Below are 26,081 nucleotides of genomic sequence, written 5' to 3' on the forward strand. Positions count from 1 at the left end.
TGTCACCCTACCCAGAGATGTTTTTGGTGGTCCTGCCAGTCTTGGGACACTTTGTGGGGATTGCTTGGAGACTTCAAGCCTTCATCTCTTGCTCCAGAGCATTAGCACATGGTTAAAGGAAATAACCCTCCCTATCCATAACAACACTTCAGGCTCCTGCAGTGGAAATAGGAGCTCCAGAAGCTGGAATAATGTGATTGAAAGCCTGGTTATCCAGGAGATGGCTCTGTTTCCAAACATCTTTCATGCTCCAGGGAAAAAAGATTGCTTGTCCTTATGTCTGTGTCACATTCCTGCATTTTTGTTATTTGAAAGCCCCTTTTCCCTCGTTGCTGTTCTGCTGCTCCATGCTGAACCAGCATTTTGTGCTGCTCCAGCAAGATCATCCTTAAAGGATTGTTTTCATAAAGCGGACACCAGAAAATGAAGTAGAACAAGAAAAATATACCAATAAAGATAGGGCAGAACCTGCTATCCTATGGGAGGAGGTCCAGGGCACTCAGAAGAGTGCACAGAGGAAACGTCTGGTGTGGGATTGAAGCAGAGTAAGTGTCTTTGGGGCCTGCTGCAGGAGCACAGAGGAGAAAGAAGGGCCTGGGGAAAGTTTGACTAGTTGGCACCAAGAGTGCTTTCAGGCCAAGAGCAATATATTTGCGGTGCCAACACTTCAAAACACTATTAAGGGGATAAACACGGGGAAAAAAAAGGGCTTGAATAGGAGTGAGTGGAGGCTTTTTAGAGCTTAGTTTTCTTTGGAACAAAAGACATAAAACAAACTCCACAATCTTTTCCCATTAAAAACACAAATAAGGTGGCATGCTGCAGAGCCTTGCCTTTATCAATTGCAGTGCAATTGTGTTTTCATCCCTGCTGACTGGGTAAAATGGTGTGCATTTTTCCTCTCAGTCCTCTGCGACCCTCGAGCCTGCCCGCGTGCTGCTCACAGCGGAAGCGTTTCCATTAGCCCGGGCCATGCAAACAAATGAAATGGCAGGCTGACCTTTCAGCAAAGCTGTCTTACCTAGGGGATGGAGGCATTGGGCTTTGTCTCCAAAGTGAGTTCTGGAGCCGGTAATGGTGCATAATGTCTGTCAAGAGGAGAGGGTAGGAAGGGATTCAGTCCAGCGCAGCAGAGCGTGCTTATTTACAGCCGCTCTCAGAATAATCAGAGAGTCTACGGGGTTTAGAGTTCAATCTGTGCATCCCAAATAAGAGCCAAAGAATGCCTGTATGATGCCCTGCCCCATCTTGGTCTGTCATATACCACATAGTTATTTGATAAGCTACTTTAGAAGTAGTCAGAATCCCTGTAAATGTTTACAAATTCTATATTTAGATCCATCTCCCTGTAAAGTTGGGATAAGTGTTGTGAGCACAGAATTCACAACACTGGGGAGAGAACGAGGCAAGGTAGTGTAAGTAACAATTTTGGTCACTATTATCGAGTCAGAATAGTATTTCCATAACTCTCAACATCAGGATTTTGAACATGGAAAGTGCAGAGCAAAAGGGCTGTGCTCCTGGGGAAGTCTGAAATCACCTCTTGCCAGTGGTGAAAAGCTCTCGTTTGTAGCCTACATGACCATCGTTAGATAATAAACTGTAAAGCACTCTCTAAGGTGTGATTGAATATTGTCCACCTGCCGTTTGAATGACTGTAATTCCTGCAAAAAAAAAAAAGTCTTCTTTTTGAGAAGGAACAAAAATATTTCTGGAACATTTTCCTGTGTTTGTTTTAATAACAGATGTTTGATGCTGTTCAGAGGTTTAAATAGCATCTAGTGTTTTGGGGTAACAGTAATAGTGGTGATGTGCCAATGGAAACACGATCATGGGCAGAGCACAGGGGAGGTGATCAGGCAGAGATAAATTTGTCTATTAGATGCTTCTGCAGACCACCCTGTGCAATTAACAATGCGTATTATATATGTTAATTATATAGTCCCTAGGATTAATTCTTACATTAGACACTTGAGCAGTTTCAAAACCACTCTTTTTCTTAGAAACAGCCAAGTGGAAAAGTGATTCTCCTTCCTCTGACAAGCTGTGCAAGCTATGCTCCTGTTCTTGCTACCGAACATCCCTGAACTACAGCCCACAAAAGTCCCAGTTACTTTTTTTTTATTATTATTTGATAACTCCAAAATAGATTACCTGGAACACTGGTATTTGCTGGCTTGCCCTAGAAGCAGAAGATAGCCTGCTCTCCTGTAAACTTAAGTAGCACAATGTATTTGAATTTTAAAGGTGAGGCTATTTTTTGTGTCTGAAGTTAATGACTAGCTCCAGCTGACATCACTTTGTTCTGGAAGTGCTGTTGGGCTGTAATTGCCATATGGAAGGGAAATATGGCTAGAAGACTTTATCATCATTTGGGGAGGGGCAGCAGGGAGATGTCTTCCTGGCTGCTTCACGATTTATGACCGGTGTAATGATCCTAACTTCCAAGAGGTTTGTGCCATATCATACTAATTGGTGAAATCCACCTTGGGCACTAAATAGCTCTCTTGGGGTTAATTTATCCTGCATCTGGGGTGAATGTTGCCATCCCCAATGAGGTCTGTATTGCACCAAGCAGGCTGTTCGCATTATTTAAGCCAGTAATTTTAAAGCTACCCAGGGTCTCTTTACACTACAGTGCACTGCCTTCACTGAGTGCAACACGGATGCGCCACGGGTGACCGAAGAGCTGAGCCGGGCTCCAAAAGCTGCCTTCTTTCTTAACTTCCCCTGGTCCAAAACACCTCTGCCAAGGAGGGGGAGAAGGATGGGCAGCGAAGTTCCAAGCGGGGATGTCCCCTGGGACAGCCGTCTGTCCCGTGGGGGTTCATCTGTCCAGGCTGAGTCCTGTAGGTAGGCCAACTTCAGGTGTGCTCCTGAGTTTGGCAACCTTGCCTTGTAATCTCAGCATTATCAGGAGAAGAAATGGGAAACGAACAAGCAAAAACAACCCTTGAGGCTAATGCATGCTATATATGTCTGTAGGTACTACAAGAGGAAGTTTATCCTCTTCCACAGCTTCCAGGCCCCGGTCCTCCACAGCCTGCCCCTTTTCCTCTAACCCAACCTCTGATGCCCTCTGCCACTCTGTGCAGGTTATCTGGGGATAGAGGTTAATTGTGGACTTTTTTTCCAAGAAGAGGCACCTTGTAGAGATGCACGGAATATGTCTGATGCGGTATCTTCAGAAAACCATGTTTGCTGAAGAATGAATATACAGGAATCTTTCTTGGTGGAGAGTTCTTGGGCAATGCAAGAGCCATGGTGATGGAGACGTGTACTTGTAGCCTGCTGCCTTCAAAAGCTTCTCCCCAGGCTGCTGGAAGGGGGAAGCTGGTGGCTGGAGGAGGGGGCTGGGAGATGCACTGAGCCATATGGTACATACACAGCTTAAAAATAAACCCACGCTGACTGATCAAATAAATACCACTTGGGTTTGAAATTGAACAGCCAGTGCAGTCTGTTGAATATAAAACTGTTTTTACCTTTAAGAAAAGTTGTAATTCATGGTTGTAATGTCACAAATTGCAAGTTTCCCAGAGCGCAGCTTGAGCCTGCCAGACCATCGGGTCGGTGAGCGTGGCAGCGGGCTGCGGCACAGGCGGATGGCGTGGTCTCGCTCCCACACTCCCCTACCCGTCCAGAGTGTAAAACACATCTATAAAATCTAGCAAAGCGAATTTTATTTCGGGAGAGCAATGGTCATAAACCTGCCTATATCAGAAAACGCTCGGCTCCTCTTCTATTAGACTTTATTTAATACGATACAATTTATTTTTATATTTTGTCCTTCACAGTATCACCGAACTCTTTTCAGGTGGTGTTCATCATAAACTAAAGCTGAAGGAGAAAATTTCAGCTCGGAGTTTGATCGGGGGAAAGACTGGAAGGATTTCAGATGCAGTGGGGTGGCGTTGGAGTTGCAACGAGTCAGCCGGGAAGGACAGACCTGCAGTAGGAGAATGTAATTCAATAATAGTTCGGAGGGGTGCAGGTGGGGTGACTGATGGGGGATGCTGCATGCCAGGCATGGCGATATGGAAATGAAGAGAAGCAGCTTGTGCAGGTGACAGAGAGAAAGGGTAATTGTGGCCTTGCTGCTTGGAGTAGAGGAAACAGCGCATCCTGTTCCCATCACGGACCCTGTGAGAACAAACCTTGGGAGAACTGGCATCCCTCCTGTAGGCTGGAAACAAGCTAAGCAGTCTTCTGTTTAAATAGAGCAGGGTTAATAAAAAGAATATGGTATTCTCTGTAGCAACACTGGGTAGCATCTGTCAGAAGTGTTCTGGCAGGGTCAACAGGGACAGGGATCAACGTGGTACGAAATATTTTATTCCTTATGTTGTGGAGTGAGTGACCCCCAGACATGTTACCATGGGAAAGTAACCTTTAATGGAGAATTAGAAAGGAATTCAGGCCTTTCTAGGACAGAGATATTAGCTGGGATCACAAGTGAATTAATGCAGCTACATGGCTCGTGGCATCTTTGAGGATGGGCAGAACAAATTTCTGTTTTCCTGAAAAAGTCTAGTGGTACATTTAATTTCATGCCACTTCTGGCATGCTGAGAGCCACATTGTTTTACCTCTTTCCCTGGGGAAAAGGTTAAGTGTGGATTTGGTTTTCTTTGGTGTAGAGACTGCTATTGCTATTGATTGACCTGGCTGAACTCAGAGCAAGAGCCAAAGCTGTGGTATTTCCAGGCAGCTGTGAACGTTTTCAGATGTAAGAAGTGTAAAAGCAATGGAATAAAAAGCAGTGACATTTCCAATATGAGAGACCAAAAAAGTCCAACTCATATTTTATTTATTTATCCAAAATAGTTTGAATTATTCATTAAAGTCAATATACGTGTGTGAAAATACAAGGTGTTTCAGGAAGCAGCGTCATTAGGAAGAAGTTAATCATTTGGCAATATTAATTTTGTAACAGATTAATGATTTTTTCAGTGAGGATTTTCTTCCCTGACAAACTGCCCATGATGGGCAACTTTTAATACATACGCTTGGCCTGAATACCAAGGAGACTGGGCAGGATGATTTCGAAATATTTTCCCTTTCTCTTTGTTCTTCTCCTTGAATTTTTTTTTTCCCCAAGCAAAGTAAACAGCCAGTCATTACGCCTGACCAAGGTATAACCTGGCAAACCTTACGCCTGTTTTCTCAGTTCTTATTTGTTTCATTAGCACTTCAGTGAGGGATGTTTCGGCGTCCCTTCTCTGGGATGCTGGATGTTTATGGTGTGACTTCCCCCAGTTGTGGTTTCCGCAGAGCACACCTGCAACTTCTCCTGCCTGTTTTGTGCGAGCGTAACGGAGTCAAACACAGGAACTCCAGCGAGTGCTCTAAACACAGGCATTCGAGTTTTCAAACACTGTCTTTTAAAGATATAATTAAACCTAATTCTCCAAATGTTGTGAAAGATCTTAAAGGATGAAGATGTTCAACATTCTGTAGGTGGTAGATAGAGTGGGTGGAAACAGCAATGCTGTCATCAGAAACCTGCTCTATTAACGCACCTCGACCCGTCCTGAAAGGATCTTCCTGTGCTCAGTCGCCCCTACTGCTGTGCCTGAAGCGTTTCTCTGAAATATGCTGAATTGCACTCTGCAAATTACGACTTTTAAAACAATTTATCCTGACTGTGCTAGAAATGTGGCCGGAATTAGTGGTATTAGGTGAGGCTTAAGAATTAGCGCCATCACGTCTTTGAATTGAGAAGCAGAGCAAACAGTGAGCTGCCTCTTAGCTTAACGTCTTCGCTTCGTGGGGGAAGCATTAGCAAGGTTAATTACAAGTCACCAAGTCAATCCATATGCTGCTTGTGCAACTCTCTGGCCACTGGGAGTTTGCGGTGTTGGCCCAGGGCTTGCTGCTGTGACCCAGAACCTGCAGCAAATCTCTCTCCTGCACAAGCACAGGGGGAAAGCCAGGAAAAATACCCAGGAGTGCCTCACACTTGGGTGGCTCTGCTTCAGCAGTGGGACCCTGGCCCACGTTTCTCAAGTCTCAGCCTTCCTGCCACGTTGCGCTTCTGTGAGTCTTCATAACTTGGCTTAGTGGTGTGTCAGCAAAGCCCACGAAGGCAAGCAGGGAGGTGGTCATGTTCCTGAGGGCTGTCCCGAGTTAATTTGGAAATAGCCCCTAACTGAAGTATTTCCATAACATAAACAAATATTGCAGGAGGGTAAGCATCAGCAGTTGCTCTAGCTGAACTATTGATGACTGCGATTTAATTGGGCGTAAAGGTAGAGCAGTCTTTGTTTCACAGTCGTGGTTCAGTGGGCTTTTCACTGGGGGCGGCTGCGGACTTAAGCATTCCTGTCGTGTCCCCGTGCCTGCCTGTTTACTTCTGCCCCGTCCCCAAGCTGCTCTGCTGAAGAAATACTGCTGGGGAATTGCTAATGGAGCCACCGAGCGGATGACAAGGCTTCCTCCTGTCCCTGACCGGTGCTGGCACGTTTGGCTGTGTCTACATTAGCAGATACAGAGTTCGGCGCCTCGTGCCAGTGGCTGACACTAGGCATCCCTAACAGGGAGGAAACGTTTTTTCATGAAGATGAATTCCTTCAGCCAGGACAGCTGATGCGGTGAGACACCAAAACTGCCGCAGGAGCTGGAAAGACGGCCAGGAGGAGCGTAGGGGAGGAGATGCGGGCACAATGCTTGGAGCGGGGGCTGGTCAGCCCTCCGTTAAATTGGAAAGCTCAGGGCTTCTTGCATAAGAGACTGATCATAGTCAGAGCACGTCCTTTTTCACCCGGAGGGTGGTGGAGGAAAGCAGTTGCCATCATTTAGGTGGTATTCGAGGTTCAGATGGTTGTAATGTCAATAAGCCAGCGCTGTTGGGTGGGTGATAAGGCTGCGACCCAACAGGTGCCGAGGGTGCTCTTGATGGCCATTAGAAATGCCAAGTCTGAGACAAAACGGTGGACAAGGCACTAACTCTTTATGAATAATGTAAGCTGTTCAAGGAGTCCATGAATTAGGGTGCCGTCCACCCCCAAGGTTATAAAAATCAGGACAGGCTGCCTCCAAGACATGGTAGAAAAAGGCAGATTTACTTTTCCAAGGCTAGGCTGCATTTATTAGGAAAAAAAATCAGTATTGGACATGTGAAATATATTAAAGCCAGTGCCATCTCTGACAGCGGTTAAACATTATTTACCCGTGCAATGTGGCCACTGAATTTTTACTTATATACAGGATTTTGTCCTCAACAGTTGCATCCTAGGAATGCAAAATTGAATGAAGACTGTGAGAATATTGAGGTCAGAGTCACCAATTAACCTCCTGATTTCAGAGGCTGATTACTTGATTAATCAAGGGACCAGACCCAGCTGAGATGATGGGAAAAAGGTTGAAACAATCCATGGAAGGGCTGAGTTAATTGCTCATTGATAAATTTGGTAGGAAGGGGAAGATGGGTGGTCAGGAAAGATACGGCATTTTCAAGCTCATGAGAAGAGGCATGTGGAAGCCCCACCCCTTTGAGCTTGTGATCAGGACTTGGGTATTCATCTTACATCCCCCAGCACATCGGGGTTTCCCCATACAGCAGTGTGTTAATGAACCAGCTGGTACATGATGTTTCCCAAGACTGGTTTGCTCCCCTTGATAAAGCAAGATATGATTAGGAGGGGAACACCCAGAGTAAAGGAGATGCTTTCCTCATACATCATCTCTACAAGCTGCTCTGGAAGGTAGAGCTGAATTAACCAAAGGTAAGGAGTTGGCCAGCACTAACTCGCCCTGCTTGGATGCTCTGACTCAGAAGTAAAGGGATATGTAGTTCTCTTTAACCATTAAAGAGTTTCTGTCCTTGCCTGGGGATTAAGCTAAATTGGATTAAGGCCAGAGTACTTCTGAGCAGGGCATCCTCAGTGGCGTTTAAGGCACTTTAACTTAACACGTTGAATTATCCTTTTGTCCCACCTGGAGTGCCTAGCCAGAGCAGTACAGAAGATAAGAGGAGACTTGCCTCCTGCTGGTGCTCTTGCAAGTGCTGGGAGGTGAATCACAGGCAAGTCCACGGGCTTGCAGTTGCCATTCTTTCTGTGCTACGCTTGGAAGGCTGATGGAAACACATCTGGGCAAATACTCAAGCAAAAACTTTTCCAGCAAGGCTTGTGAAACAAGAGTACTTTAGCACGGGCTGTGTAACCCAGCCAAAACCCATCACTCATACCCAAGCAGTCACCTTGCAGTAAAGTTTCTGCTTCCCTAGTGCTGGACCCCGAACTAGCTGAAATAAAGCCATATGGCCTAGGTGTGCTGCAATTATGTCTCTGATCACAGGACAGACAAAGCCGTAAACCTCATAATGAGAAAGAGATAGCTGAACAAGGAAGTCTATTTGTTTGCTGTTAGAGTCTTTTTTTTTTTTAACCCTGGACTGGGGTGTTGATAAAAGAAGCAGACTTGGGAGGTCTCTCTAGTGTATATTAAAGTAAAGCCAATCTTTGTAATTAATGGGGGGATAAATCGAGGTTTAATTACTCAGAAGGCACCTTGGGTGAAAGATTCATGGTAATTGTTGTGTATCCTCTTGAAGGATTCACACTGCTGGCAGCTCCCTTTATAGCAATAAAATGCCGGGTGAGTGGCAGGCGCTCTCCCAGGACCTCTCTTCTAGGGACTAGTCCAGTTAAGGTAGCAAATGGAAAGAGACAGTGGTACTCTTCAGGCTTTTTATCACAAGAAAAGCCCCTTCCTGGATCTTAAGGGATTCCTAAGCAATGTGTCAATTTGAGACCAAAGCACGTACAGTCAAATCAAGTGTACATTGGAGGAGATTCCCCTTATAGCCAGATCCCTCCTGATATAACGGTACAGAGGCACGTTTGTTACCATTTTTCCACTTTCTTGCTCCCTGTAACATAACACCCTTCTCTTGGGTTCCATGTAGAAAATAAGTTATGTGCATGTGAGGAAACGGATCCTATAGCTTTGAATTTTGTAGTACGTTGTTAAAAGGCTGGCCGAGCAAAAGGAAAATCCATCCCGCTAAGACACGTCTCTATTCCTCATTCCCCAGTTTATTATCTTTTGGTCTTCTGGGGCCGGGAGGAGAGGAATCTAGCTTGCCTGTTTCTTTACTCTGCCTGCTTAATTCACTTTTTAAAAATTTAATTAACCTTTTCAATTCACTTAGTTTGGCTAGCATTGTAAATACAACGCAAGGTCTTTATGCCAATGACGTATAACAAAGTACCCGCATTTTTTCCCCTATATAGAGCTGAAGAAGCAAGTGGAAAGTGCAGAACTAAAAAACCAGCGCCTGAAAGAAGTTTTCCAGACCAAGATCCAAGAGTTTCGCAAGGTCTGCTACACACTCACAGGATACCAGATCGACATCACGACTGAGAACCAGTATCGACTCACCTCCATTTATGCCGAGCACCAAGGAGACTGCCTGCTCTTTAAGGTAGGTCTGCATACCCCTTGCTGCTCCTGCTTTTCTGGGTTCGCAGTTTCCAGCATGACAATGTACTTGCTCTTTCTCAGTGATTAGACTGGAATATCATTGCCCCCTGCTATATGACAGCTTGTTCCTTATGAGGGGAGTAAAGATCCTTTCTTCTTTTAAAAAACTACTTTTGAAGGTTTGGCATCTGGTCTCCAATTTATATATCAAAGTGAGTCAAGAGTAAAGAGAAGAGACTATATATGCATAATACCTAAGGCATCTGGCCTTGCACTTCACCTTTTTATATTATTGGTTAAGTGTGCCACGGCAATAAAACCTTATGTAACCGTCAAGGTTTCATCCTTACTTCATTATATGTCCTCACTGTCTTTGCTATCCTCTAGCTTGCCTGCGTGTCATCATCTTGTCGTTATGTAAATTGGTATCCCTTTTGAGCAGCAACTCATCCTTGTGCGTGTGAAGTGCCATTTATCTGAACAGCCCGGATGAGGAGCAGTAACAATCTGTCTTGTAGGAGTCTGATACCGTATTGGTCTAGCTAGGTGGTCTGAGTATGGGCTGGGGCTCGATTGGTGGTGGTTTTCTTTTGTGTTACCTTGCAGACAGCCCAGTTGGGCTGATACATTAGAGAGCTGAGGTGTGACATTAGAGTCATCAAGCAGTTAAGTAACCTCTTTACATAGGTACAAGTGCCAACAGCCCAAGCTTACAGGTCAGTGAGAGAACTTTCTGTTTCTTGTTGGCAAACACAACTGGCATTTAAAATCATACCTGTTTGCTACTGACCCCTCTGTGGGGTGAGTAAGGAGGATGAGGATTTTGGAGGTGTTTGATACAGGAGGGGAGTGTACAAGCAGGAACTGGAGAAGTTCAGTTTCTGCAGACCTACCGCTGTGTGCTGCATGTGGATTGCTGCAGTGTTAGTGTTGTGTTTTTTACACAAAAGGACAAATATTTTCCTGTTCTGCAACTATAGAGCCTCAGAAAAGAAAGAAACCAAAACCACCAAATAAAGCAAGTGAAAGTATTATAAGACAGCACCTAGGATCGTTAGTAAAACTAGGAAAATATTGCCAAAATAGTTATATTACTTGGCCTTCTGAGGTTTCTCGACTGAGACAGATGACAGCAGGAAATCTCACTAACCTGTGGAAGGATGGTTCTCCTGGTTTTGTCCTTGTACTGTCCTTGAATCCTGAAAAGAGTTCTCTGCTGAGGTGATGCAATGCCATCAGCTCCAAGGCCTCTGAAGGCTTGTGTTCACACCTGTATTGTTACACGCTTGGTGAATGAAACGTCTGCAGATCCCTGGAGATGTCTGTTGGATACCATGGCAGGACAGTACATCTAGCAGTTGCTTCTGTCGTATCTCTCATAGGAGAGATGGTTTGTTTGGAGAGTGTTAAGAAAACATAAGAAAATTGCATATTGTCCACCTGAACAAGAAATGGCTTCTCAATAGCAGGTCTCCGGTAGGATCAAATTCTTCTTCATGTCATGGCAATAGAAATAATTTATATACAGGACAGTGAATGATCAGGTACGGATTCCTCTCTCTAAACACTGGTTTTGCTTCCCGTTCTTCGCTCAAGGCTTACTCCCAAGTACGTCCAGAGGATGGAGGTAAGCGTCACCAGGTAGAACAGCAATCGTTTCAAGTCATCTCATGTTTCCCAAATGCAAGAGTGGATTGCTTATTGATTTGTGGAATTGCTTTGCTTCTCATACCTCACACACCTCTTTGGGTTAGAGGAGCAGACTTGCTAATAAGAGCCTGATCAACAAAATCTCAGACTCTTTCTCAGTGCTCAGTAAATCGCAGACAATTCCCAAAGTCTGCAGCTTAGAATAGCAGTAGAAAATAAACAACAAATTACTTCCTCGCAGAGTCCAGGCAGCTGGTACTCACATATGTACTGAGACTTGCATCCTGACTGTGGCTTTTCCGTGAGGTTGTGTGTTTATGCTGTGGAATTTCTGAGCCATAGCCGACTGTGGGTGTTAGTGTGCATTTCATTAACCCGAGGAGGTCAAAAAGCAGGGAATGCTATTTGTATTTATTCCATTCAAGCAATTTATGGAACAGAGTCTATACAATTAAACCAGAGAAGTCCCCTGGCGCTTTACAAGCTTCTGTAGTTTGCCCGTAAATTTTAGAGCATATTTCAGTAGCACTGCTGGTGGCATTTAATTTTCAGTGAGGAGCTATTATGATGTAACCCCTTCAAAGCTAAATGAAGATGAAAGATGTGCTTGGTTTTCCCAAGCAAGGTATGCTGTTACTGGAGTAGAGCGTATTATCTGCATGCTGCGTGTTTCCAGCCAATTTGCATTAATTGGAATTACAGCCTTAATGAAAGGGTTAATCACAGTGCCATGCTGAGAATGCAAATGCCTGCATCCATAAATGAGCACTGAATTCCAATGAAACCGCATCAATATTTATTGGCGATCCCTATGGATGCAACAGATGAGCTCATCAACTTGAAGGATATTCCAGTGATTTTCAGACCCTGTGTGAGAGTGTGTAGGCAGCAAGGCACATCTCAGATTTCACAGCTCGCTCTCACTTGTTTGCTCTTTTTTATTCTTTTAATTAAATGCTGTGGAAAGTAGTGTACAGATTCCTCACCAGGAGCTCAGGTTCTGATGATTTTTGTGGGAAGTAATGCTTTGTAGTTACTGGGTCACTTGACAGCTTCACATTTTGTTACTCTTGCTGATATGTTGGATGTATTGGGCCATAATACGAACTTTGCATTCAGCATAATGCTTAGCTTGTGAGTCTAGGCCAGGCCACCCACAACATAGCCAAGAACTGCATTGACTCTCTTTGTAACAATCCATTAAAGATGTCTGTTAAAACAAGCAAACATTTCTGGGGAGCCTCGAAATCAGTTTAGCCAGATTGGAATTAAGCAGTGGCAGATCAGGACGTCATGAATGGGCTGTGTGTACATTGTGCTGTTTACCCTTGTCTCTGGGTAGATACTGAATGAGAGTGAGGAAGTGAGGTCTTTAGAAAGGCAATGACAATTGTTTCAGACAAAGAAAGTCTTCTGGTAAACAGAAAGACTGGTCAAATTTGAAGAAGAGATGATTTGGAGACAGTTGTACAAATGAACAAACAGTGGAGAGAAAGTAAATCACGGGCTTTCTCTTTCTGCAGGCCCAGAGAACACAGTCCCAGCCAAAGCATCCAAAGCCAATCAATTTAAAATTAAGCTTGGAAATCCTTTGAATTTATAGACCTTATGGCTTTAAGGTACTACCGAAAGCAGGAGCTCAGTAGGTTTTCTGAAATGGTAGGATATCTTTGTGGACTAATAGTAATACCTAGATTTACATTAAATATTTGCATTTACCTTGAGCAGGGATGCAGAGCTGCCTGCTTTGAGATGTTAAGCCAGCTTCTTATTGCGGAGGTTAGGAAGAAAATTCCTGTGCATGCTGGTTATTTTTTTGGGTTGTCTCTACATGTGGTTTTGCTGCTGCTGTACCTGACAACGTTCAACTCCATCCCCTGAAAGTACTTGGAAATGAAGACTTCAGTTAAGAGGAGAGAGCAAGAAAAGTCTTTAGGTTCTTTGATAATTCATTGTGCTTCAGGTAAACCACTTGTACTGTCACGGCACGAATGTGGAGCTGGTCACTTTCGTTGATAGGATCCCAGGCTGAAAAGGCAATCAATCTAATCCGGTATAACAGCTGTATGATATCTGGCAGCGTTTGAGATCTTTCAGGTTCCTTCATCTTCTCAGAAGGGAGCGTTTAGATTTATCACCAGTTCACGTGTATATTTTCTGGGCCTAAGTTATATGGTAAGGGTGTTAAAACAGACTCTTTTCAGTATCATGGTGGTGTGTTTGAGCTTATTAATAGCCCTAAGCCAAAAAGGTGCATTTAGACAGCTCAACAGCTTATGGTTCACTGTATTTCCTATGTCCTCAGAGCCTAGTCTTCCACAGAACAGAATTCTGTCTGCTTCCAGCTCTTGCCTGTGTTGTTATTTTCTGCCAAAATTATCAAATGGAAACACAAACACCAGCAGTAGTTCATTGAAGAGCATCCCCAAGATGGTAGGCTTCATGCCTTGAAAGAGAATGCCCAAGATATCAGACAGCAAATAAAAACACAAACATCATGACACAGCACGAGAACGTTGCCAGCCGCCGGGCTGGCACTTCTGCAAAATAAAACCTTTATTGGTGTCCAGTTGGATTGGTAATACGGTAATAAAATAAACAGCTTTTTGCAACCTGTTAAATTAACAGCCAGTACGCACACACTCTCTGATGCACACCTGTTTAAGAAATTGTATGAAGAGTTGGCTTGCGGATCCATTGGGGGAACTCACTATAAACCTTAAAGGCAATCTGCAAAGGGAACGCTTGCTTCTCATGTGGTTCACTGTGTATAAAGAGGCAGAACCTATGGGGTGAGAGGGATAAAGGCTTTGTTGGATTTGGGGTTTTCTGATGGAAGAAGGGTCCAGTGGAAGGACAGATTTGTATGGAACATGAAAGCCATGAGATAGTAATGATACGAGGTAAATGAGAATGAGGCTAGATAGAAATGATCCCAGCGCAGCTTGAAGGCCTGGAAGTACTTCAGCCACCAGCTGCTGGAAGGTGGCAGTCGGTATGTGGTGGCAGACTACCTCATGCTTGTTTGCATGTGCTTTGTCTCTCACACTTCTTTCCTTTAACCCTGCTGTGGGCTGCAGTTTGGAAGAGGATAGTGGGCGAGATGGCCTTACAGCAGTTCTTACTTTATTGTATTCTTCAGAACAACTGGAGCTTAATAGAAACCTGAGGTAGGTAGGTAGATAGATAGATAACCCTTCTTAAGTTTCCTTTGTATCGTTTACTATCAAATCAACATTTCTCTCTTTGCACCTTTAACTCCTCAGTCTTGCTTTGCTTGCCCCATCACTTGTGTTCCCGGCAGTCCTGTAGCCTCTGTGTTGACAAGGTGTGCAAAATGGGGCAGGGCGGTTATGCAGACAAGAAGTGATGGTTTAATTGTCTTTTTTGTTATGGAGGAAAATGAGGATGGATTGAATAGGAGCTCAGAGTCTATTTTTCAAACACAAAATGATGCTGACAAACTGCTAGTTGAAAGGGGGAGACAAAACTGAGGTGGTGAAACGTGCAGAGGCTGCTGAGATTCTGGGGCAGCCTTAGTGTCAGGTTTGGCACACTGCGCCGCTAACAAGGGACATCTCAGAATAAGCAGGAGGGTTAATGCAGGGATTGCTTTTACTTGCCTGAGTGATCTTGTTTGGTCTCGAAGCTGACAGCTCTGTTGGGATCCCTGGATCTGAGTCCACATGCTTGGCATACCTGCGGTTTCCATTATTTCCTCCTCGAACCCAGCAGAGTGGCTTTGAGAAGCATGTTCTAGCTGTTTGTTTCTCTTTGCATCTCTATCTTCTCCCCTCTCCTCCTCCTCAGCCTTGATGAGTCTCAAGAGGAGAAAGAAATCACAATTTTGCTAGAGTGCCATTTTTCCAGCAGCCGTCTCGCACTCCTGCACACACAATCAAAAATAACAATGGGGCTCATCGGTGGAGCAGGCCAGGCAGCAAGAGATTGATTAGAGATTGGAGGCCTCTGTTAACTCCTCATTCTTGTTAATTACTAGTTATTTTATTTTTATATTTTGTTTTCAATTTGCCCATGTGGTTGCGGGAGACTTGCTTTCTGCTCAGCCCCAGGAGGTGCCTGCGCGAGCGGGGTGCCTTCCTGCCAGTGATCGCGCTGGGATTCCTGGGAGGGTCAGCGAGGACCTGCCGTGGGTTGCACTAATCAACAGCTCCAACACCAGAACTGTTGAGCAATCTGCGGCGTTACACAACCAAATCCCGTATTTAAACTTCCTACGTTTCATTTTCTTTCAGAAGTTGTAGTGGCCTGTTTCGTGTTAGGACTTAACTTGAATTCTTGCTGCTGTCTTCATCTTATTCTGCTCTTTTTCATGCATTTTTCCCCCTCCTGACACAGTTTCTTTCTTACTGCATTTGCTTCCCTAAAAAACTGCCTGCTCTCTAGGGCAGAATATTTTTTTTTTCTTTTAATGAAATCAGTCACCTCGAGGATAGTAGAACTGGGGGAGATCTGACAAGGTTTTCTTTTTGCAACAGAATTTCTGAGCACAAAGATGTTGCTTCAAGACTTTAGGAGGCTGGGCTGATGCCTTGTTCTAACTGAGAAAAGTTAATGCTCTTCCTCTGCCTGCTTCCCCTCAATACAACGGAGGTAATGCTCCTGCCAGTGTCACCAGACTGTCGTGAGGATAAGGACGCTGTGCTAACAGGAACAGAGGGCAGCTTTGGGCTGGGGAATTCATCCCCGTTACCTGTCTGTCTGGCACGGGACCTGTTCTGTGTGTTGGCACTGCTTGCTGCCCTTCCCTGCCATGTCTGTGAGTCTGCCAGGGTGGGCCCAGCCATGCAGGTAATTAATGCTGATGATGTTGGAGGATTATTCCAGCGGCTGAGCCTGTCCCGACTAGCAGGAGGCTGGTACATGTGAGGTGCTCTGAAAGGTCAGAGATTTGTCTCCCTGACGGGTGCAGCGGGTAACAGAAATGTTTGGGTTTTCCTCTCTCTTGGAATGATGATACGTTACGTTGTGAGACACACAACACCTCACTTGAAAAAGCAAAGCTTGTTTTAGGGCAGGAAGCATGAGCTTGGCTCACGGATCCTGCCTGAGAGTCAGGCTGCCCTCCCTGTCTGCTTCATATTCATCGGCTCTTGGCCACCGCGCTGCTTTTGCAGTTTCCCTTCCCCACCAAGGGCACAGCAGTGCCATCCTGCAGCACCGTGCCCCTGTGGTGGCACGAGCTCTGCCTCTGCCTGCATTCCAGCTCTCAGCAAGGGAGCAGGGCACTGAATAAAGGTGGTTTTCAGGTTTTTCCCGTAAATTCATCACCTGGCTCCAGCCACTATTGCACCACTGATAGTATTGCTGATGGCCTCATCCAGGCAACAGGACGCAGCAGACATCATCATCCAGCTGCAGGACCCCAGCACCTGTCTCCATGGCCTCTGCAGTAACAAGTAACCAAATTACTGGAGTGCATCCTTTTTTTTAACAAGTTTGTGATTCACCTCCCTCCCATATCTCATTTTTCTTCATTAAAATATCTCTTAACGAGATAGGAGACACGGCTGATGCTTTCTAGGGAAAGTCACATGCGCAACCAGGAGCACAGGTCACTGATGAGAGTTTAATTAAACCTCCACATCCAGGCTGGTGTAGCAACACGTGTGGTCCAGGAGGGAGGCACAGTGCAAGACAGTGCCCAAGACACCGCCTTCGTCTGCAGGAGGCAGAGCAGACCCTGGCTGACTTACCTGGTACAACAAAAACCTCTCTTTCCACTTTGTTCCCCCACCACGTTCCCAGCAGCTGGGTGACGGCAGCTTACCGAAGAAGAGCTGTTCTTGTCGCTGGCTGTGCCTGGGTTCCCTGCGGGAGGTCTCAGGAGAGCAGGATGCCTGCGTCCACCCGCTGCTGTATTTGAACAGCTTACAAAGGGCTGTGTGGGCTGACAGCGCTGTGTTTACGCACCGTGAGATGAAGGCAGCGTCAAAGAACGGATAAAGCAGAGGGGGCCTAAGCAAAACCCTCCCGGATTCTTGTTCCCGTCCCTGCCAGCCAACAGCTGCATGGCTTTGCTTGAGGTCGCTCGACCTTCTGGTTTCCTTTGTTCCTCTCACCTGGGCTCGGGATATTGCCATTCACCAACTTCCACGGAGCCTTGAGAAGCTTCTTAACGTGTTCCGCAGCGAGAAAGCTGCGTGTGAATGTTAGAGATTAAAAAAAAAAAAGAGAGAATACAACCAAAAAGCAGCACAGCCGGCTTTGTTATCTGTGAATAGATGCAGCCAGTCCCGCAGCACGGGACGGGGTGCTTGGGGAGGGACGGGGGGCAGCCAGCCTGCCTGCTGCCCTGCTGCTCCTCTCTGGGCACCTGCCACCTCCGCCTGGCATTAAATCTCTCCAGTTTATTTAATTTTTTTTTCTTCTTTTCTCTTTTTTGAATCTCTGGGACTTTCAAAAGATGTTCTTCTTAGTCACTGTGTGATCGGCGCTCTTGAAGGAAAAGGCGATGCCTTCGAGTCTGGGAGGCTGGGGAATACAAAGGCCTTGCTGCCGACACATGAAATGGGTGTTCTGCAAAGCTGCTTTTGATGCACGCTTGTCGTTTTCCCTGACTCCTCTGTTGTGAATCTGCAGAACACGCAGAGCCGTGTCAGCAAACCATAACCCCGCTGTTTGCTTGCATATGGTTATGTTCAAAGCTCCAAATGAAAAGGAGTGGAAATTGCTGGAGGTTTTCTTCCTTTTGGGGTAGTGGGGGGAAGTCCTGAGTTTCTGGGCCCCCAGCATCTCTGCCATCTTCCCTGGCAGCTCCACAGCCTGCTCGAGCCTCCTGGGGAAAGCACGGAGCTGGGCTCATGAGGATGGATTTGCGCATGGATGTGCAGCAGGGACAGCAAGCCAGTGACAGTGACCCAAGAGGACAAAACCGTGTGGATGTGTAGGGAGGGAAAGTTGGAGATTTACACTCAGCTACTCGTCCATCTGTGGGCACAAGGAGGAGGGCGCAGGCCGGCCCTCCTGCCTTGGGTCGGTTCTGGGCCGCTCTGCTGGTGCTGTGCAGCCGCAGCAGGGCCGTGTCACAATGTCAGCTTCTGTCATCCCTCTGTGACAGACGGCGTCGGGGACTTACGCAGTCCCCATGGCCCTTTCCTCCATTTGTGAGCTTCCTGCGTGGATGGTGGATGTCTTTGAGCAGCCTGGAGCCAGCTTTCAACTGGCTGTGAGGGCTGGGTGGCAGTGCGGTGGGCAGGCGCCTGGAGCATTGTGGAGGACGTTCAAGGTGATTCTGTACCGTCTCTTCACCTTTTAACTTCACTTCCCAGGAAAAAGCTTTGTGAGGCCTCTAAGAAAAGCAGTCGGCTCCAGCAAACAGCCCTGAGGTAAGACACAGCACCCAGCAGAGCACCCACCTGCCCTTGGGCCCAGCTCAGAGCAGCCCAGCTCAGCCTGCACAGAGCCCCCAGCGACTGCCACCCGCTGCCTCTCTTCTTCCTTGAGTAAGCAGCGTGCTACTGAAACACAAATATAATTAGGACTCGGCTCTTGCTTTGGGAGTTACGGTTTCAACCCATGCTTGACTGGGGCAAAAGATTTCTTGATCCTCAGGGAGGAAATGCAATTAGAGAGGGAAGAGGGCGTGTTTGTGTGTATGAAAACCTGCTCGTGTTGAAACCCAAGATTCCCATGGGTGGTGTGGTCTTGGGACATCTTTTATCTGTATCTGGGGACTGAAATCTGGGCTTTTTGTGCTATTTAAACAGTCATGCCGTACCCTCATCGGGGATGTCAGAGTTAAAAGGTTTCAGCCTAAATTTCACTTGGCTAATGAAGCCGTTGGCCATTTCTCACAAGGCCTGGCATGAGAGTGGAGAGGGAGATAGTGGGGAAGTGCTGAGGAGCAGAGAAGGGGCTGTCGTGGTCAAAGTCTCACCATTGGGGTGAGACTGGACCGGGAACTCAGCTGTGTGTTCCTCCGTCGTCCTTGTATTGCTTCCATGCTTCAGAGTCTAAATGCTCAATTACTACATGGCTCTTAACCATGAAGTCAGTGTCACATAAGCCAGTTAACACGCTTTCTCTCTAACTATATTGCCAGTTTAAGATAAGAGCCCATATTTCAAAGCTTGCTAGGCAGCTCTTTGCCATAGGATCCCAGTTTCTGCTGTCTTTGGGTGTTCCCTGAGACCTTGAACTAAGCAGAGGTTTCCAATGTTTTCCTTCTGAGAAACCACTTTTAGGAAAGCAAAAATAATAACTTCTGTGAGGGCGCTTTCTGCTTGGCTCCAAGGCATCCCACCTCTATTTGGAGCAGTTGCTGCTGGAGAGGGTTGGAAGCACATCAAGCATTCAGTCATGGCATTTCTTGAGATTTGATATACTTCACAGCACCGGGTAGTCTTAAGCACAACGTGCCATGCAGGCTCTCCAGATCATAGCATGTCCTGTTAGTGTTGCAGTATGAATCTATTAATGCTGATGTCCTTGGCACGATGCTGTATCTGGGGAGCAAGGACAGAATGCAGAAGTAAACTGAAAATCCTTCTGGAGAGCTTTGTTACAGCAACTGGCTGCTGGGATTCTGGTGGGCTCCACGGGGCTACAGAACAACAGTCTTTGCAACCTATTAAGTACTGTATACCTTAAGAATTAATGCTTAACACAGACACAGATTAATGTTAGGATTTAACAGTGTATCAACTGTCTTTATTCATGCACCTGGAAATTGTGAAAAAGCGCTCCTGTTCTTGCATTTGCTTCAGACAGACAAGTATGTCATCATCCTAACTCCATAGGCAGAGAATGTTCGTTCCAACCCTTGTCAATATTAGCATTAAGGTCAAGTAACTTAGTACTGGTTTAGGACTTTGGATTTAATATATTCTTTTTTGCCAGTTGAATGAGAACATCTTGAGGAGGAAATACAAGCAAATATTTTATGTCCAATCTATCTTACAAGGATTCATAGCGAAATTACCTGGCTGCTTCCTCCTCCATGGGGAAAGCAGGGAATTTGAGAGCTGCGGATGACCTCCAGTTTTGGTAACTCCTAAGATTATCTTTTGATGGCATCTTTAGCGTCTAGAAGAAGACAAGCCTGTCTGCCTGTATCTTGGAGGGAATATATCAAACGGAGGCATGAAAATTTTAATTTGCTCCTAATCTGTATTCACTTTCAGCAGAAGCAGATAGCTGATAACACAGCGGATCTATTCGAACCATGTGCTGGGGAGCTGACATAAATTTCAGCCTTAAACTGAAGGGTTTGTCTGTCTTCATGGAAGGCTCTAGAGAGAGTTTCATGTGATAGCTGTCACTTTGCATTTCTGGGATGTATCTGACTCTGGAGAGGGACGATCTGCGGATGATTTTTACATGAAGCAGATAGAGGAGGAGCTGCATGCAGCACGAGGTGCGGGTTACAATCACGCTGGTGTATTCAGCCACTTGTTCTCACGCCGTGTGCGATGTCGCTACGATGAATCTGCAAACACTGTTGGGCTCGTGGGTCTTGAGAGAAAGGGCCCAGCTGACAGTTGCTCGGAGGCCCGGAGGTTTTGGACATGTGTGTAAACAGCTGTCCTTTGCTGTGTTTCCCAGGAGGCTGCAGACATCTGTGCGTTTCTCTGGTAGGAGTCTCACTGCCTTGTCCTGGGAAGGCACAGGGGATGTCCTTGGCTTTTTGGCAGAGTCACTGCAGCCCAAAGTTGTTTCTCTACATATAATTCCATTAGAGTGATGACAGTTTCAAGTTGGAACAGAAAAAGACCTGATGAAAGGACCACTCTGTAAGTGGGGAAGATAGACAGAGTGGAAGCAGTAACTAGCAAGGTAATAGACGGTGATGGATCTATAATCTCCGAGGCTGCTGTAAGCAGTAAATTCCTAAATAGTGTCCTTTCAGCCTTAACCTATTTATTTGCAAAGTGCTAAATTTAATTTTCCTTAGTCTGCAGGAAAGCAGCATCCCAGGAATAAACCCTTAGCCCAGCCAAGAAGCTGTGCCAAACTGCTTGTTCCAGCATTTCCATTTCCTCCTCGCTCTGCACGGAGCACCGGGACTGTGCACCCCAGCACATCATCTCTCAGGTGTGTTGGTGTCATGAGGCTGGAGTCAGTGCTGCTCCAAGGTGGCACGGCTCCTGCTCTGGAGCTTTTTAGGAGAGATTTAATAGCCACGTAGTGATGCTCTGCCTGTGCTGGAGATACAGGACCATGGTGCTAAAGGCTGTCAGCTCAGAATAACTTGGAGTTGAGCAGCACACGGAAGCCCGTATATTCTGAAACATCCACAAATATACATCTTGAGGAAGAAAAGCAGCAGGTTTTCCAAGCAGCCAGCGTCATGCACATTTGCCCTGCAAAGTTTCAATGAATGTGGAAAAAGTAGGGTTTTGTGTGTTGCTTTTTGTCCCTGGTAGCGCTGTGCTAGTGGTGTATGGAGCGCGGATCCTTCTGGAGCTGGCAAAGAGGTTTTTCCTCAAAATTCATGATTTAGTAGAATTTTTAGAAATGTTTCTTTAAAAAAAAAGTTTGTGGAGGAAACACGATGTCTTCCTCCAGGAGCTGCCTCTGAGTGAGCATTCAGTGTTCCTGTAGTTGTCACAACCCCAGTGAAGCGCAGTGTGGGCTGCCATTAATCCTGTTGCTTCAAAGAAAAAACAGCTCTCAGTTTTAGAGCTTTGCTATTTTCCTGCCTCCAGAGGATTTCAGCAGAGTTCCTCACAGCGCTGCCGTTTCTTCTTTGTCCCTTTTTATCCCCACAATGGCAGCAGAAGCAGCGCTGCGTTGGCTGATGGGGAATATCCTGCCAGTGCTCCCCTGAGGTCGCACCACGTTCTCAGCCTGTCGCTGCTATGTGAACGGGAAGGTGCTGCTTCCCCAGGATGGAGGAGTTTGCAGTCTTTATTCTGTTTTGCAGCTTAGTTGGGTTTTTACTTGGGTTTAACACTTGCAAAGTGCCATGGAAAAAGCAGTCTTATTTTTTTGTTGTTTGTTCTATTTTTGCCAATTTTAGCATCTTAGGAATGAAATCAATATCTGCAAGTTTGTAGCCAGCCCTTCCTCCTCCTTCTCTTATCTAAATCTGGAAAAGAGCTCAGAGCTCCTCAGCTCCCTGTGCTGCTCAAAGCTCCGACTTCTCTCCCCATTTGTTTTAAAATAAACAAAAATAACAGTTCCAAGAATCAAGGGTGGAGAATTCCACAGGCTTTTTGCCTGCCTCTTCCTCTGATGCAGAGCTGCTGGGAAAGGCCCTTCCTGAGCTGATGGGGAATTGTAGCGGGGGTCTTGGCTCTTCTGCAGTGGGGAGAAACAGCTCCCCCAGGAGTGGATGCTCTGTGGTCAGGCGCCTTTCCCTTTCCGCTTTACAGGTTCACTGGTAGGTTGGGTGCAGATGAGGAAATAGACTTCATGAGATGAGAAGCTGTCTTCCTCTGAGGGTCATTTGCTGTTATTCTTTCATTTTAAAGTGTGGAGTCATAGAAAATTTCATTAGCCACACTGAAAGTGTCTCAGCCTACAGTCAGATTGCCAGTGAGTGAGAAATGTAGTGTTTATTAATATTTACATTCATTTTAGGATTTTCCCTCACCCAGGGCATTGTGAAAAAAACACGAGTACTTCAGCTTTGGAGGAACCTGGGGTTTGTTCTCCGCATTGTATTGAGTGTTGATAGGGTATTAAACTGAAGTGGCTCCTCTACAAAAGCAGAACTTGATTAACTTAAAAACATATTTTCATACCAGATCATTCCCCTTTGAGCTAGGTCTACGGGGAGGCTTGTCATGCAGGGAGTAAGCGGGCAGCATACCAAAGGCCTTCAAACTGCAGAGGGGCATCTCCAGCTTGCCGGAGCTGCTTCCATCACTCAGGGACTGAAATTTTAATCATTGAATTAATTTTTCAGAAACCAAAGTGCAAATCTGTACCCCCTGTGGCATTAATAATGAATGCAGGGAAGAGAGACATTAGAAGGAGAAAGAAGGGCTAGGAAATTCGGGTTTGGGGAATAAACTTTTTTTGATTATTGTTTTGAAGGGATAATGTATGTGTTGGATCTCCTTGTCCCCGGGCCCTTCTGCTCATCTCCTCTTGCTTTATCCAACGGAGTCCGCTTTATTTCTGTCCAACGTATCTCTCGAATTTTTCCCCCCGCCCCTTACCATTGCCTGGTGTATCTTGTCCCTTCACGAGGGGAAATAGCCACGTCTGTACACGAACAGTCCCAGTCCTAATCTCCGAAGCAGCCCCTTGCAGCATCCTGGGGCTGCATCGTGTGTTATATCCCTGCTGTCATATCTCCTGGCCTTCGGAGCAAAGCATCAGGCTGCAGGTTCGCCTGCTCCAGCAGGTTTCAAGAGGACAAGGCCTAAACTGCAGCCAAGATGCCAAAGCTTTCTGCCTTGCTTTTGGCTCCTTCCTGCCTCTCTCAAAGAGCATGCAGATTTTTTTTCTCCAAATTAAAAGTATTACATACCAGAAGATTAATTAGAAATGAAAGTGATTTTTTTTTTCTTCGCTTTGTGTCAGTAGAGAAGGCCTCTGCCAGGCAACTGCCAAAAGGAGCTGGGATTTCTCCCCTTAATGGATTCCAGGCAGTTTGCCTCTGGACAGCTATCTTATAAATAATGAATGTTTGCACAGATTTTCCCAATTCTCGGGCAGTGCAGGTGGTCTTCATTTCAACCAACCCAAATAAAGCTGGAAGCAGCGGGGTGTTCCCATCCTCAGCCCCACGTGAAGGAGGCAATTCCTGATCTTCCCCCTCCTCTTTGTGTGGATCACGAAGACCACCTATGGCAGTGGATTTGTGTCTTCCTTCTATTCAAAATCCCGTCCAGCAAACACAATGGCACCGTGCTGTTCCTCCTCCCTGTGCACGGCGTGGGCGTTTGCAGCAGACGGGCACGTCTGCATCAGCAGGAGGTCTCCTCGTGCTCAGATGCGCTGACGTCCCCCAAAGTGTCGAGGATTATTGCCAGCAGACGAGGCTCAAGCTCGTGTGTGCGATCACAGGGCATTTCCAAGGTGTTTGTGCTCGCCCCCGTCTCACAGTAAGAGGATGATTTTTTGCATCATTATATTAATCCTCAGAAATGAGGATTTGGTTCAATGGGTGCTCCACAGAGACCATCCTAGAGGAGAAATCCTCTCCCAGAACGAGAGCTATTCTTGAGTTAAAAGCACCCAGGAGTGATTTATACATTGTGGGGATTTTAAAGCGGCCTGATGCAGGGATGAATTTCAGCCTGGAGGAGGATGACATCGCTTGAGGGTTTCTCTTCACATTGTGCCACTTGCCCTGCTTATTTTCTTTCCATTAAAACCGAAGTGTTGACTGCAGGAGGATGAAGGTGAAGGTCCCCAGCTGCAGAGAGCTCCTGTGGTCATCAGCCACCTGGTTCAGAGAGAGGCCGGGGACTGCTCCAAGAACCTTTTCTGTGGCTCTAAATACAGCAGCTAATGACACCTTCCCCTCAGCGGGAAGAAAACAGAATTACTAAACTTGCAATTTGGCACAGTGGGAGTGTGAGTTTGTCCTGCCAGTTTCTTGTTGCTATATATTTCCAAGATTTTTTTTTTCCTCCCGAGCAGGTGGAATCCAGATCGGGGGGGTTCGTTTTAAGGACTCGCATTATGCACATGGGAGGCACAGCCCCAGATGGCAAAGGCTGATGGCTGTTTACAAGTCGTCGGGCACAAAGAGGAGAACGTGCGGGTTCTCTGGGAACTGCCGCTTGTCTTGGCCTTAGGAGTAATGTGCAGTGATGTCCTGTTAGGAGCCTCGTTCCCCGTACAACGTTGAAGGAGATGTATATATTTCCACATAGTTTTAATCATTTTGACTTAGGGTTTAACTTTGTGCTAGGCAGGCAGCGCAGAGGTTCAGGAGAATATTATTTTAAATGGCTTTGAGGGCAAAAGAAAGAAGACGACTGAAGACAAGGTTAGAAACAGCTGATCATTTCCAGGTGAGCAAGTTTTACGGTCATGTGCTGTGATAATTGAAGGTTTGCTGTTAAATGCTACAAAACTGTGCTGGAGAAGAAAACATGTCCCCAGCTCAAGATTGCTGCAGTGTTTCGCTGCCAGCAGGAGGAGGTCGAGAAGGCTCTTAGGGCAAGAGGCGCCATTGGGAAGCAAACACGGGGAGAACAATGGCAGCTTAACAAGGCCTGGTGGTTTTGGGGTTAGCGTGTTTTTTACAGGAGCCACACACCTCCCAGGGTTGTCAAGGCCCGTCTTGAAGATGCTAAAGATACATGAAAGAGTCGGATCTGTTTTTCCAGCAATGCCTGCAGTGGACCTGTTGAGCTCTTCTTGCCCTGGGGCTATTAGGAGAGTGTGGGGTAAAACCCTGCAAAAATGAATATTGTGGAGGTAAAACTATCTGCCTTCCTAGTTCCTCTTGTACATCTGCCTATGCTGCTGCACAGAATCTGTGTTACAGCACTGGAGACAGGCAATTTTCAACAGTTTGGACTAGTGAGATACATGCAAAACCTAATTTCTGCAGCCAGTGCCAAAGTGCTCAGAGCAAGTGAACGCATGGTTTCTGGAGCTGTGACTTGCTTTAATGTTCTTATCAACTACTTTCCAGTCTTTATTAAAAGAGGTCAAAACTCATCCTCCTGTGTGGAGACTTCTTGAGCACAGTACTTATTATTAGGGCAGCACCATATCTTGTAATTAGGAATGTAATTCCCATCTCTGTAGAGAGCCAGCCTATAGCCTGGGTACCATGTAAGAGTTCCACGAGATGAGTTAAGCGAGGATGGATTGAGCAACACAATGAATTTCAACACAGATCACTTGCCTGGAATCCTGCAGGTGTTTCAGATGAGTTGAAAAGTAAATACCTTCCCTCATCTTCCTTCCCTTTCTCTTCCATGGTAGACAAGAACAACTGCATTGTTCTGGGTGTTGTGCAGTAGCAACAGTCTGATGACTTGGGGTCTGCTTGGGTGAAAGGTTACCTCTCCCCCTGGTCCCTGCTAGAGCAGCCGGGAGAATCTGTATTTCTTCTGCTGTCTG

The 26,081-nt window shown here is 46.0% G+C and overlaps 1 protein-coding gene across 17 annotated transcripts in view; it reads left to right on the forward strand.

Moving 5' to 3' along the window:
- MAD1L1 (mitotic arrest deficient 1 like 1) overlaps positions 1-26,081 on the forward strand; it is a 352,087-nt gene that overhangs the window by 254,251 nt on the left and 71,755 nt on the right. For 14 of the 17 annotated variants that reach the window (XM_048064394.2, XM_048064386.2, XM_048064412.2 and 11 more), the window contains one exon: positions 9,239-9,429. In XM_048064394.2, coding sequence (XP_047920351.2) covers positions 9,239-9,429 — 191 coding nt within the window. Of the gene's footprint in view, positions 1-3,817; positions 3,965-9,238; positions 9,430-9,509; positions 16,280-26,081 lie in introns of those variants that run through there. The other 3 variants (XM_048064431.2, XM_048064426.2, XR_007163497.2) reach the window with 3 other exon arrangements.

The sequence above is a fragment of the Anser cygnoides genome, chromosome 15, assembly GCF_040182565.1.
Source record: "Anser cygnoides isolate HZ-2024a breed goose chromosome 15, Taihu_goose_T2T_genome, whole genome shotgun sequence".
Taxonomy (NCBI): Eukaryota; Metazoa; Chordata; class Aves; order Anseriformes; family Anatidae; genus Anser; species Anser cygnoides.